General features: G+C 37.4%; 1 protein-coding gene and 1 pseudogene across 3 annotated transcripts in view; one reads left to right on the forward strand and one right to left on the reverse strand.

Annotated features, from left to right (window-relative positions):
- The window catches only part of LOC115218479 (centrosomal protein of 135 kDa-like), a 67,282-nt gene that overhangs the window by 32,876 nt on the left and 21,200 nt on the right, over positions 1-13,206 (reverse strand). For all 3 annotated transcript variants that reach the window (XR_005001669.1, XM_029788322.2, XM_036508292.1), the window contains 2 exons: positions 3,597-3,725; positions 1,554-1,769 (listed from right to left, as the gene is read on the reverse strand). Coding sequence is in view for 2 of the 3 variants with exons in the window: in XM_029788322.2 (XP_029644182.1) it covers positions 1,554-1,769; positions 3,597-3,725 (345 nt within the window). In the remaining variant the exon portion in view is untranslated. The remainder of the gene's footprint in view (positions 1-1,553; positions 1,770-3,596; positions 3,726-13,206) is intronic.
- Positions 5,436-5,554, forward strand: LOC115218702 (annotated as a pseudogene).

A 13,206-nucleotide genomic window follows, 5' to 3' on the forward strand; every position in this document is an offset into this window, starting at 1 on the left:
CATAGATTATCATTTTAATCTGATATTAGTAATTATCTTCTCCGACTCTTACATACCCACCACCACTGCCCTATACAAGTAATTACAATCAGTGTAAATACTGATTGTTTTGAATATTAAATAATAATCATAAAAATAATGAACTTATTGCACACAGTGATCAGGTGCTGCACCACAACTCATCAGGAAATGTAACCATGAAAAAGTCTAAAGAAAAAAGAAATGGGGTGGAGGTGGGTCAGTTGGTGAATTGGAATTTGATGCTGAAAATATTATCAAATGAAAGACTGTATGGCTATGTGTATCATGATATATTATTCAAAGAAATGTCTGTTCCTAGCAAAAGGAATTGCCAAGAAATGATAACTCTTTGTTATTTTTCATTAATAGAAAGAAAAGAGATCTAAAAAGATGGAAATATTTCTATGTATTTATCTTTATTGCAGTTTCCTTTGAAATAGTTTGCCAGTGGCCGCCTCCTCTCTTCTTTCTACACATCAATGATATAAAAAGAATGAAGCTGTTCACATTCTTAACCTACAAAGAGGTTTCTGATTCAGGCTATATTGTACATAAATAGTTACTGTTCAATTAATGGTGGACCATCAAAAATACAAATTTGCAAATTAAACTATCCACCAAAGTCCTAACCTAATTCAGAACAGCTTTTTATAGCAACTTATCTATGATATTAATTAGGAAAGGAAGCCAAACACATCTGTGCAGATCACTTAAGAAACCAGGAAACTGTTGGGAGACACCTTCCTCCATTTTTTAATACATAGAAAAAAATGTGTTTACACTCTTATTTAACCCACAGTGAAGCTTTATAATATTTATATTTATTTCAGTTCTTCTGATTTACACTGTGTTGGTCATGGATAGATAGTTTAGTTTTCTTTCCAGAGACAAAACCATGCTATAGTGTTATAGTGATCTTTGATTGAAAGTCTTATGACCAAAAGTATCACTCAGTTTCCTTGAGTTCCTCCATACCTTTTCTCACCTTCACTACATTTGTCAAAATTTTGTATGAGTCTGTGTACACTATCATAAAACCAACCAAACCAAACTAAACTGCACTGGAACGAGTCTATGGAGACTTTCTAGAATATCAGTTTTGAAATCTCTATGTAGCAAATTTTTGCCACCTGCTTCAGATTCTTGTAAACATACAAAAAAGATTACATTTTCCACCCAAATACAGGCCACAAATTATTGATCTATTTGTATAGAAAAGTTCCCTATTGATTGTTCATCAATTTGTTGCTATTAGTTTGTACATTTGTCTTTTTAAATTCCAAATATATTTACACATATACAATATAATTAGCCTCATTTACAATAGAATAATTCATTCTCCTTCAAAAGATACTAACTAAAATGGCAAACCAATTTATTTTACTTCTAAACTCTTTTATTACCAAATGTTGATGTGACCATCACTAAAATTTCATTAGATTTTATTATTTACTTAAACCAAAATAAATGTAGGTCCTAAATTATTTCATGCTTCTTTTTAAAGAGATAAACTGCCACAAGAATCTGCTTACCTTTGCGACATTTATTTCAGAGTCAGCCGCTTTCACTACATATTCTTTATCATTTTGCAACAGTTTAGCTTTACGATCAATATTTCTCATCTGTAGTTGGAGATCAGCATTCTTCTTATTCAACTTAAACATCTCATCCTGGACATCATCTCTCTTCTCAGTGCTTTCATGAAGACGATGCTGTAATTCTCGGTTCTGTTCTTGCAAGATATCCACCTGATACAACAACATAAAAAAGTACAGTTCTACATTTAAGAAATGAGGAATTATGTACATTGTCCTCATCTTGTTTGTTGTTAACATGTTTCGGCTGATATAACCCGCCAGCCTTCATCAGGTATCTTGAGGGAAATTTCAAACCTGGGTTCTTATTCCTAAGTTATTTTTCAATGTTATTATTATTATTATTTATTATCATTCAGGTCACTACCTGGAGGCAAACTCAGAATCTTGGGATTAGTAGCCTGCGCTCTTAACCACTACACCCAAGGGCATATGGTGTAGTGGTTAAGAGCACTGGCTACTAACCCCAAGATTTCAAGTTCAATTCCAGGCAGTGACCTGAATAATAATAATAATAACAACAACAACATTGAAAAATACCTTGGGAATGAGAACCCAGGTTTGAAATTTCCCCAAGACACCTGATGAAGGCTGGAGGGTTATATCAGGCGAAACGTGTTAACAACAAACAAGATGAGGACAAATATCCGTCGAATGTAAATAATGAACATAAAAAAGGTTATTGTATTAAGATAAACTTATATATAATCCAATCCTAATTAATCTGATATATTATAAATCTCATAAAGAAAAAACAAGTTGCAGGCGGGAGGTTTATAGCCTTATAATGAAATGAGTTTCAGTGTTTCACTTTAAACAACCTCAACTATAGAATGAAATTAAAGACGCATTTTGAAAATAATAAAACAATGTTAGGCTAAGAAAATAAATTTATTCATCAATATAGAAGTAAAAACATATGTAAATGTGGAATTTCCACTGATTAATAATATTTAATAGTCAAAAGCCAATACACTGCACAGGCTTATACATGTAGCATATAGGTTTTTAATAATTAAAATATCATGGAATTCCACTGATTGCTATTGAGTCTTTTATAAGAGTTGGTAACACTGTACATCAAACAAGAATCAAGAATAACCATATTTATATATTTATTGATTTTCTTTTTGTTTACCTTGAAAAACAATGATCATCAAAATATTTGACAAAATTAAGTTAGTTTTGCTTAAATTTTTCTTTAGTAATGATTAACTTTATTTTTACAGACAAAATATTTTTTTTTTTAATTTTCATCTACACAATGTTTCGACTGGATTGATTTCTGATCATTACCAGACATCTTATTCCTGAATACATACAACTGAAGTTGAACTTGGAGCCTTTAATAAGGGTAATGGCGATTCTCTCCACTCAGCCACAATCAGAGATCAAACTGATTGAAATGTAGCCAACAGCAGCCGTTCAAGAATTTGGACCTGGAGATCTCCATTTCCAGTGACTTCGAGGGCCACTTCCCAGTGGTGTTGGGCATCAACGAAGAGCCCTCGACTGCAACAAGACAACCAAAGTTTTTTTTATCTTTCCAAGGCCTGGGGTCTCCTGCCCCTAAGCCCTAGACTATCACCTAATCGCCCTTACACTTCTTGTTGCTTAACAACAACAACAGCATCTTACATCCATTTTCCCATGCTTGATGAAGTTGGATAGGTCATCTCCAACACAACATCTCACCACTTTTTGCATCCAATGCCAACTCCTTCAAGTCCAGCGTTCTGAAATCGACCTTCACCATTTCTTCCCATGCCTTTTTCAGTCTTGCTCTTCCATAAATTCCTTCCATTTGGATTACTTGATATTTCTCCATACACATTGCATGGTTCCATATATATAGCATGGCCATACTATGTAAATATTGAAAGGAATTTCATGTCTGAAGATGAGGCTAATGAGTCTGAAAAATGATAATCTTATTAACATTAATTAATCTCATCCAATTAAATGTATACAATTAAATACCTGAATGTTAAGGTGAGAAATCATCTTTTCGTTGGCTCTGTTTTTGACCTCAAGGGCCAATGTATCTGATGGTCGGCCTCCACTCAACATTTTGTTTAATCTGTCTATTTCATCATCTCTTGCAGAAACCTAAAATAGATTTTAAGCAACAGAAAAATCAAAAATACTAGTTTAGATCAACAGAACTTCTACAATTTCAAAATAGAATAATCACAAATGAATAAGACAGGTTCAACAGGGGTATATAATTTCCAGGTGTGTTGAATGGGCAAAGATAGTTAAATATTCTTTATGATAATTCTGTTCTTACAATACCATGATATAACCTGGTTATAATCTGTCTTTAAGTCTAATAAAGTACTCTTAGAAAGAAAAACTGTGTATTTATATCTATGCCATAGTTGTAAATCCAAAACAGTGACACACCCAGTGATAAAACTCATTACATACAACTGAACTTGAGATTAACTTGTGGCATTATTGAAATGATGACACCCATTGTTTTATTCTGAAGTTTGGTAAAAACATTAGAATTCTTCAGCTTTACAATCACAGTGTTGACTTTGATAATTCCTTTCAGTTCTTGCTGAGAAGATCTGCCATTTACTAGGGAGATAAATGTAATAAACAACTGCAATTTTTACACATATCCTACTACATAGCTCATCATATTAAGTATGTTAGCCAGGACTTAACTTATGTTCTTCATGCAGAAGACACCCCTTGGAATTTTTTTCTGATTGTCACTGTCATGAAAGTAGTGTCCTTTTCCTATCTTCTATTAAAACATGTCTGGTCATTGGGAAAAATTACTTTATTTGAAGACATGAGGTATGGGTTGGTAACAGGAAGGGCATCTGGCTGTAGTAATCTACTTTAACAAATTCTGCCTGACCCTTGAAAGCATGGAAAAGTAGATGTTAGATGACAACGATGATGGTGATGATCACAGATTCCTTTTACCAATCATCCAGTATTCAGACATAGTAACAGGTTCATTAAAATCTCTCGCGCTTGATCAATAAGTCACAAGTCCAACTCTACTTCAAGAATCACATTTATTCTTAACCAGTCCCTGCAACCTCCTTAAAGGCTGTTCCCTTATTCAGATTTTTAATTTGAAAATTCATCTAGACATAAAAAAAATTACACCACTATATAAATGGCTTCTTATCTTTTGTGTGTCAATCTTTAGCTCTTGCAGACATAAAAAAAAAAGGTGATGAAATTAATGGTTAAGAAAATTTTAAGCTTAGAACAAATTTTCAACACATTTTCATGAACAATCAGTTCCATTATTTTGGTTTTCTTCCTTCAACAGTTGATGTCTATAAAGGTACCAAATGCTGTAGTGTCACTATCAACAAGGTGTTTCAGACTAATTTGAATTAGCTTAAGCGTGTGAGGATGCATGGCCTAGGGATTAGGAGTGGTGGGTTCACAGTCATAAGGTCATGGGTTCAATTCTCAGACTGGGCAGTGTGTTGCATCCTTGAGCAAGTCACATCATTTCACACTGCCCCAGTCTAGTCTGCTAAAAATGAGCCATAGACAAGTGCTGAGGCAGCCTTCACTTCCTTCCTGCAGTCACATCCCAGCTGCTGGATCAAAGGGTGCAAGGGTCAAAAGGGTGGGTATGTTTGCTTCTGATGGCATTGCTCTTGTGTGTGTGTGTGTGCAGATACACACAAACATACATACACATATATATATATATATATATGTTCCTGAAATGTTTTAGAATTCAATCTTGATGCAGTGGAAAATTGGTACATAAAGAGGACTGGCATATACATACATACCCACCCTTTTGACCCTTGCATCCTTTGATTATTAACAACTTACAACCATATCATGTTAAAAGCACTGATTCTCATCCAATTGCTGAAGTTAAGCAACATCGAGCCTAGTGAGTACTTAGATGGGTGACCGCTTGGGAAACCTAGGTGCTGTAAGCGTCACACTTAGGTGTAGGAATGGCTGTGTGGTAAGTAGCTTGCTTACAAACAGTATGGTTCCGGGTTCATTCCCACTGCGTGGCACCTTGGGCAAGTGTCTTCAACTATAGCCTCGGGCCAACCAAAGCCTTGTGAGTGGATTTGGTAGATGGAAACTGAAAGAAGCCCGTTGTATATATAATAAGGCATTTCAATAGAACATCTTTATCCCTGAGAACTACCGGGAACACCAGCTAGTTTATCCTCCCTCCTCTCCCTCTCCTCTCTCTTCTCTTCCCCTCTCACTCTCCTCACAACCCCCAGCCGAACCCACACCCCACATGGGCTTTCCCCACTCTCGCCCCCCCCAACATCACACCACACTGCACTACACCATACAACATTACACATCACATCACAAAACACCACCCACAGCACACTGCCCACACACCCATCCCCACATCTTTACACCTACACATATCATATCACAACACACCACCCACACATACATACACACGTCCAGACCACCAGCCCTCTTTCACATGCACATACATACTCTCTTATACACACACACACCTTCATGTTGGGGCGAAGTCACTTGACCCTGTTATCTCCCCTACTATCCCTCTAGCGTCTAACCTCTGACTTCTGCCCGAAGTCAGAACGCCATAATAGACCGTTAGCTCCTACACACATTTTTTTGTCTCCTTGCTTCTTTTCTGTGTATCTTTCTGTCGAAGATCGTAGGCTCGAAACGTAAAAGACTTGTTCTATTTCTATTCCTGAGCACTATACTAATACATTTGTTTGTTTGTACTCCACCTGCCTTCGTCTTTTGTTTATTTTCATAAACCTTCCCTTTATATATCATCATCATCATTGTTTAACGTCCGTTCTCCATGCTAGCATGGGTTGGACGGTTCGACCAGGGATCTGGGAAGCCAGAAGGCTGCACCAGGCTCCAGTCTTATCTGGCAATGTTTCTACAGCTGGATGCCCTTCCTAACGCCAACCACTCCGTGAGTGTAGTGGGTGCTTTTTACGTGCCACCTGCACAGGTGCCAGGCGAGGCTGGCAACGGCCACGGTCGGATTGGTGTATTTTATGTGCCACCGGCACGGAAGCCAGTCGAGGCGGCGCTGGCATCGGCCACGAGTCGGATAGTGCTTTTTACGTACCACCAGACCAGGGATCCTAGCTGGTTCAATTTGATTTCGCTTTCCCCAACATGTCTTATATATATATATATATATATAATATATGTGTGTGTGTGTATGTTTATGTGTCTGTATTTGTCCCCCCAACATCACTTGACAACCGATGCTGGTGTGTTTACATCCCCGTAATTTAGTGGTTCAGCAAAGAGACCAATAGAATAAGTACTAGGCTTACAAAGAATAAGTCCTGGGGTCGATTTGCTCAACTAAAGGCAGTGCTCCAGCATGGCCACAGTCAAATGACTGAAATGAGTAAAAGAGTGAAACCTGTCAGTTTGCCTTCACCACAAACTACTTGAAAAGGCCCTCAATTGGGACCCTAATTCCACAGCAAGTTTAAATACATACGAATATGACTATTTATATGTATTTCCTTTTTATTTGTTTCCAATCAATTTTGGATGCTTGTGGTTTTTGCACAAATCACTTTACTCCATGAAAATGATGAATAATTAAATATCTTTATATTGTAGTGATCATACAATGGCTATAAATGTTTTCGTTTTTGTGTGATTGTGTTCTTAAATAACTAAACAGACTCTCCCACAATTGATTTTACGTAAAATCCCAGTTCAAGTTAGCAAACAGCTACAGTTGTCGTTTATCTTTATATTGATTTCTTCTTTGACCAACCCCAAAAACTTAACGTTTTTGCTCTTTAAACGCTGTATGTATATTTGATTAATTCATATCCAGTATCTGAGATGGATAAATAATTAGTGTGCCTGTAAAGTTTTAGAATTCAGTTTCAATGCAGTGGAAAATTGAGATGTGCAGATATATGGCCACATACATACTTAAGTACCAGTTAAGTCAATAATTACTTTTAAAAGACTTCTGCTTTTCCTGGTTCTTTTCCTTATATTTGTGCAGTAACCCCCAACTTTACTTTGTTAGCTATATATATATTTATTAAATAAATTAAATTCTGACTCAGCTCCATATATATAAAACTGAGAATGTCTGTCTGTCTGTGTGTTTCGCTAAAACTTGAGAACTACACAACCAATTTCATTCAAATTTTACACATGCCTTACTTAGGGTACATGTAGTTTCATGGGCAAAAAAAAATGTTCAACTTCTTGTCTAGAGCGAGTCCATAGCAATATCATATCTTCTCCACTATTTCAGTATTATGTGTTAAAGGTGAAACAAAAATATTTCTCTATTTTATGTCAGATGCTCTCACTTTAACAATAAAAATAATAATAACAATTGAATTATATGTAGTAAGTAATAATTAAAATCAAACTAAAGTATAATATAATCGTAACATAACAAAAGTAAAAACAGCAATTGGTATAAAATTGCATCAATGATTTTAACTTGAATAAGTGGTTTCACATGAATGGGAATAAATTAAAAATAAAATTAGCGTGCAGAAATGGAATAGTCCAGATGGATAATAAAAAATTAAATTAAAGAAAAGACTATTGTCTATAAAGTATACAATGTAGAGAAAAAAGAGGAGCTAACAATTCCAGTCTGTTATATATTTTGAGTATTGTTATCACTAGTGATATCAAGATATAACTTTGTATTTTGCATTTTATGTGTAGATGTATATATATAGATGTACATGTAATATGTACACATATATATACACGTATATACATGCACTAGCACTATGACCCGGCAACGATGGGTCTTTAATGCTTGTATATATATATATATATATATATATATGGAGCTGAGTCAGAATTTCCAACCATGAGTACTGAGTGGCTTGACCAAGTGAATTAGTAAGTGGTTGAATATTCCACAGACGTGAACTGTTAATATAATACTCTGGCAAAATCAGTATGACACAATGTGTGACAAACAAGGTTGGGTTAGATCCACTTAACAGGCTTCCATATAGTTTCCACCAACTCAGTTTCATTCATGAGATATGGGTCGACCCAAGGCTGTAGAAAATGACATTTGTCTAAGACACCATGCAGTGAGATTGAACTTAGAAACCATTCAGCCATGTCTAGACAGGTAATCCTCCTCCTCACCACCACCACCACTATCATCATTATCATCGTTGTTGTTTCAACATCCACTTTCCCCTCAGAATTCAACAAGGTAGTCTTCCTACAGCCCTTCTTTTCACCAAGTCTCACCTGTTTCCAAGCAAGGAAATATTTCCCTGCGGCCAGACATGCTTTCAAAGAAATTGGAAACAAATGCCACTTGTAAGATGGCATTGTGTCATGTCAAAACAAGGAAACAAAAACACACACATGATGGGCTTCTTTCAGTTTCCATCTAATAATTCCATTCATTAAGGTACCGGCCAACCTGGAGCAATAGAAGAAGGCAACTGTCCAAGATGCCACACAGTGAACTGAACCCACAGCCATGTGGTTGACAAGCCAATCTGTTAACCACACAACCACACCTACACATAATATGTATGTTCATTTATCACACGTCCTTGGAAAGATATTGAGTACAACAGAAAAACAATTAATGAGATATAAATGAGCCAGTTGTGAGGTACAAACACAGCAAATATACAGTCTCACATATGTAATGTAGTGAATTGAAACAGATTAAATGAGATTATCCTTGCAATAAGTAGGCAAAATCTCCCACCAAGGACATATAGAAATCTACATATAACCAAGGAAGATATCAGTGATAATGGATGAAGACTTGTAGTTTGGATGAAAGTATAAAAGAAGAGCAACGGGCTGGAGAGAAAGGGGTCAGCCCAATAAATGCTGGATAAGCAGTCACAAAGCCACAAATTGAATTCAGATAATAATATCAGTGATAGCATCTGAATGGTGATGTAGCGTCTATGTATATTTGTGTGTGTACTTATGTGTGCATGCAAGTATGTACATGTGAGTGAATAGATATATACATACATATATATATATAGGAAAGAGAGTGGGGTTGGAACAGATAAGTCAATAGTGGAAGACTATTTTATTATAGGTGTTGTAACTATGGAAACATAACTTTAGAGGGAGATGGAAGAATAAGATGTCTATTTTATAGGAATAGAAAGTAACTGGAAGAGAGAGAGAGGGGGGAGGGAGGGAGCCTATAGATTTATCTACAGAAGTTTATTTTGAAATCTGGTTACTATTGTTTAGAGTGCCATAGGAGAGAACAGAGATGCAGCAAAGAGACTCAGTTGGGTGATGGGGAACAGAATAAATTGAATGATGGAGGAGAGACTCAGTCAAGTGTTAGACAAAATACTTTCCAGTCATTCTACATTATGAGTTCAAGCCCCACTTTGGTCAATAAAAGAAATGTTACTTCAGGGCTGGATTCATTATAATCAACTATGTACCTCGTTAAAATCCATAGATTTGTGCCGATGTAATATATGTTAATTATTATTTAACAATTTAGCAGTTAAGCAGGCCATATCCAGCCCAAATAGTCTATCCTTGTTATGTTCAAACTAGCCAGATCCAGCCTCTCACACTTATCCTACAAGGTCACTCTAAAAATAAATACTACATCATCAAAATCTTGAAGCTACAAGATAATGAATGATTAATTCAAAATATCATGAATAAATAAGCAATATGCTCGTTAGAGTAATCTGAATGCTAACGAGTAAATTTTGGAAGGGTTGGCTTAGCAACTGCAAATGCCCATGATCCTTTGTAAATTGATAAAGTTGATGAGGTTAATATTTTACTAGAAAGTCTGCAACTTTCTGTCTGGGCCAAGAAGGAAGAATTTCCAGAGGATTTCCAGGTGTGTGTATGAGAGTGTGGGGGAGGGTCAGTTTGTGGAGGAAGGCTTGAGCAAAGTATTAATAACAAGGACATAGAAGAGGCAGTGCATTGGGTGAGCTTGGGTAGAGGTGGGGTATAACTTGCTTGTTCACATAAGCCACAGTTGCCATAGTAGCATTGAAGGTACAGAGAGAGAGAGTCTGGTGTGGGGGGAGGGAGTGGTTTTTGTGGGGTGTCAGTGAGTGCCGGGGTTTTCTGAGAGACAAGATATCAACACACATCTAATCCATCCATTTAGCCACTACAACTTCTCCATTCAGATTCAGTGATAATGAATGAGAAGAAACAGCCCCAACACTACCATCATCATCATAGTCATCATTATTGCCATCATCACCATGACAATCAACAGTGATAGAAACATTAATTTAATTTATTAAGTAAACAATTGGTTTAATGAATGACTGGTTGCCAGGAGAAGAAAGAAGAGCAGTAAGAGACAGTGGGGGTGGGAGACTGAGAGAAAGAGAAGTAGTAGTAATAGTAAGGGAGAATGGGGGAACAAAACAGGGTGTAACAAAAGACTTGTTGTTTAACCCCCATCCCGATCCCCCACCCCACCACCCAAAGCCTCATCATGTACACATATGGTCCAATGTGTTCTTTTTCCTGTTTTCAAGACAGGAGAATGTGATTAGGAGAGATTTTGCTGCTATGTCTAGCAGGTTAAGTAACTATGTAGAGATGCCATTGTTGGCCTGTGACCAGAAGTTTATAGCAGAAGGGAGGGGAGGGGGTAAATAAAGAAACCGAAGAAAAGCACTGAAGAGAGAGGGAGAGAAGGAGGGAGGAGACTGCTTCTAAGGTGAAAAACAAGATGTGAATGTGGGGGGGGGTCACAAAAGAAGGGTTTTGTCAAAAGAAAAATGTTTTCTGAGGTGGGAGGAATTAAATCAAACTAAGGACCAAATAAGAAGGAGGTGGAGGGGACGAAAAAGTGGAGAAAATGAAAGCCTCCACCTCCTCTTGTTATTATTACTACTAATATGAGCCAAAAGGAGCCTCTATGTGGTCACTGCATCTGAAAGAAATAGCAGCTCAACTTTCTGCAAATCATAGCCTACAATCTTTAGAAGAATATGACATGGAAATGTGATTCTGAGCTCCCAGCACAAAGGGAAAAATACAGGATGGTCATGGCTGGAATGCCTATGATTACAATCAACTTGATCAGGCTTAGCCTATGGTTAAACAATATACCTGCTGGTTTTATAATATTTTAAATCCATTTATTGATTTAAATCTCTAGTTTTTTTTGCAATGAGATGGTCTTCCCCATTGGGTAACCCCTTAGTCGTCTCCCTTGCTTGCAAACATCAAGAAATTGATTTTTTTTAAAATTATCTCCCCTTTTTCTTTGAGAGTCACTAAGGATTGTCACTAGGCATTTGTTTTCCTTTTCCAGTTATAAGGGAACAAATATTAATTATGAATTTATTTACGTACAATATTCAGTCCATCATCCTTTAACTTAATCATCCAATCTGAAGTCATTAGTCCATTTCAGTTATTTCCCTTGGCTCATATATCTTCATTATGATAATTTAATGTCTGTTTTCTGTGCTATCATGGGTTGGATGGTTTGACAGGAGCTAGTAAGGCCAGGAACTGTACCAGATTCCATTGTCTGTTTTGGTCTGGTTTCTACAGCTGGATGCCCTTTGTAATGCCAACCATTTTACAGAATATACTGGGTGCTTTTCCCGTGGCACCATCACCAGTGCCTTACATGTAGCACCATCACTAACAGGATCACAACATAGCTTGCAAGACAAAACCCCCTCAACTAGAAGAGGGTTAGCTTTGTGTCATTTGAGAGATTAGAGGTACAGAGGGGTAGGGATAGGTACCTTGTTGTAGAGTAGAAACATGGATACCCCAGGTGGAAAAGAAAGGCGAGGCATACCACAGGTAGAAAAGGTGAGGGCTACACCAGGTGGAAAAGAAAGGTGAGGGAGTGAGGTATGCCCCAGGTGGAAAAGAAAGGTGAGGGACAAAGGGATACTCCAGGTGGAAAAGAAAGGTGAGTGAGTAAGGGATAACCCAGGTGGAAGAGAAAGGTGAGAGAATGAGGGATACTCCAAGTGAAAAAGAAAGGTGAGAGAGTGAGGGATACCCCAGGTGAAAAAGAAAGGTGAGGGATACCCCAGGTGGAAAAGAAAGATGAGGGAGTGAGGGCAACACCAGGTAGAAAAGAAAGGGAAGGGAGTGAGGTATATTCCAGGTGTAAAAGAAAGGTGAGGGATACCCCTGGTGGAAAAGAAAGGTGAGTGAGTAAGGGATACCCCCGATGGAAAAGAAACGTGAGGGATACCCCAGGTGGAAAAGAAAGGTGAGGGATACCCCTGGTGGAAAAGAAAGGTGAGTGAGTAAGGGATACCCCAGATGGAAAAGAAACGTGAGGGATACCCCAGGTGGAAAAGAAAGGTGAGGGAGTGTGGGATACTCCAGGTGGAAAAGAAAGGTGAGTAAGGGATACCCCAGATGGAAAAGAAAGGTGAGGGAGTGAGGGATACCCCAGGTGGAAAAGAAAGGTGAGGGAATGAGGGCTACAACAGGTGGAAAAGAAAGGTGAGGGCTACACTAGGTGGAAAAGAAAGGTGAGAGAGTGAGGGATACCCCAGGTGAAAAAGAAAGGTGAGGGAGTGAGGAATACGCCAGGTGGAAAAGAAAGGTGAGGGAGTGAGGTATATTCCAGGTGTAA

The sequence above is a fragment of the Octopus sinensis genome, linkage group LG13, assembly GCF_006345805.1.
Source record: "Octopus sinensis linkage group LG13, ASM634580v1, whole genome shotgun sequence".
In the NCBI taxonomy this organism is placed as follows: Eukaryota; Metazoa; Mollusca; class Cephalopoda; order Octopoda; family Octopodidae; genus Octopus; species Octopus sinensis.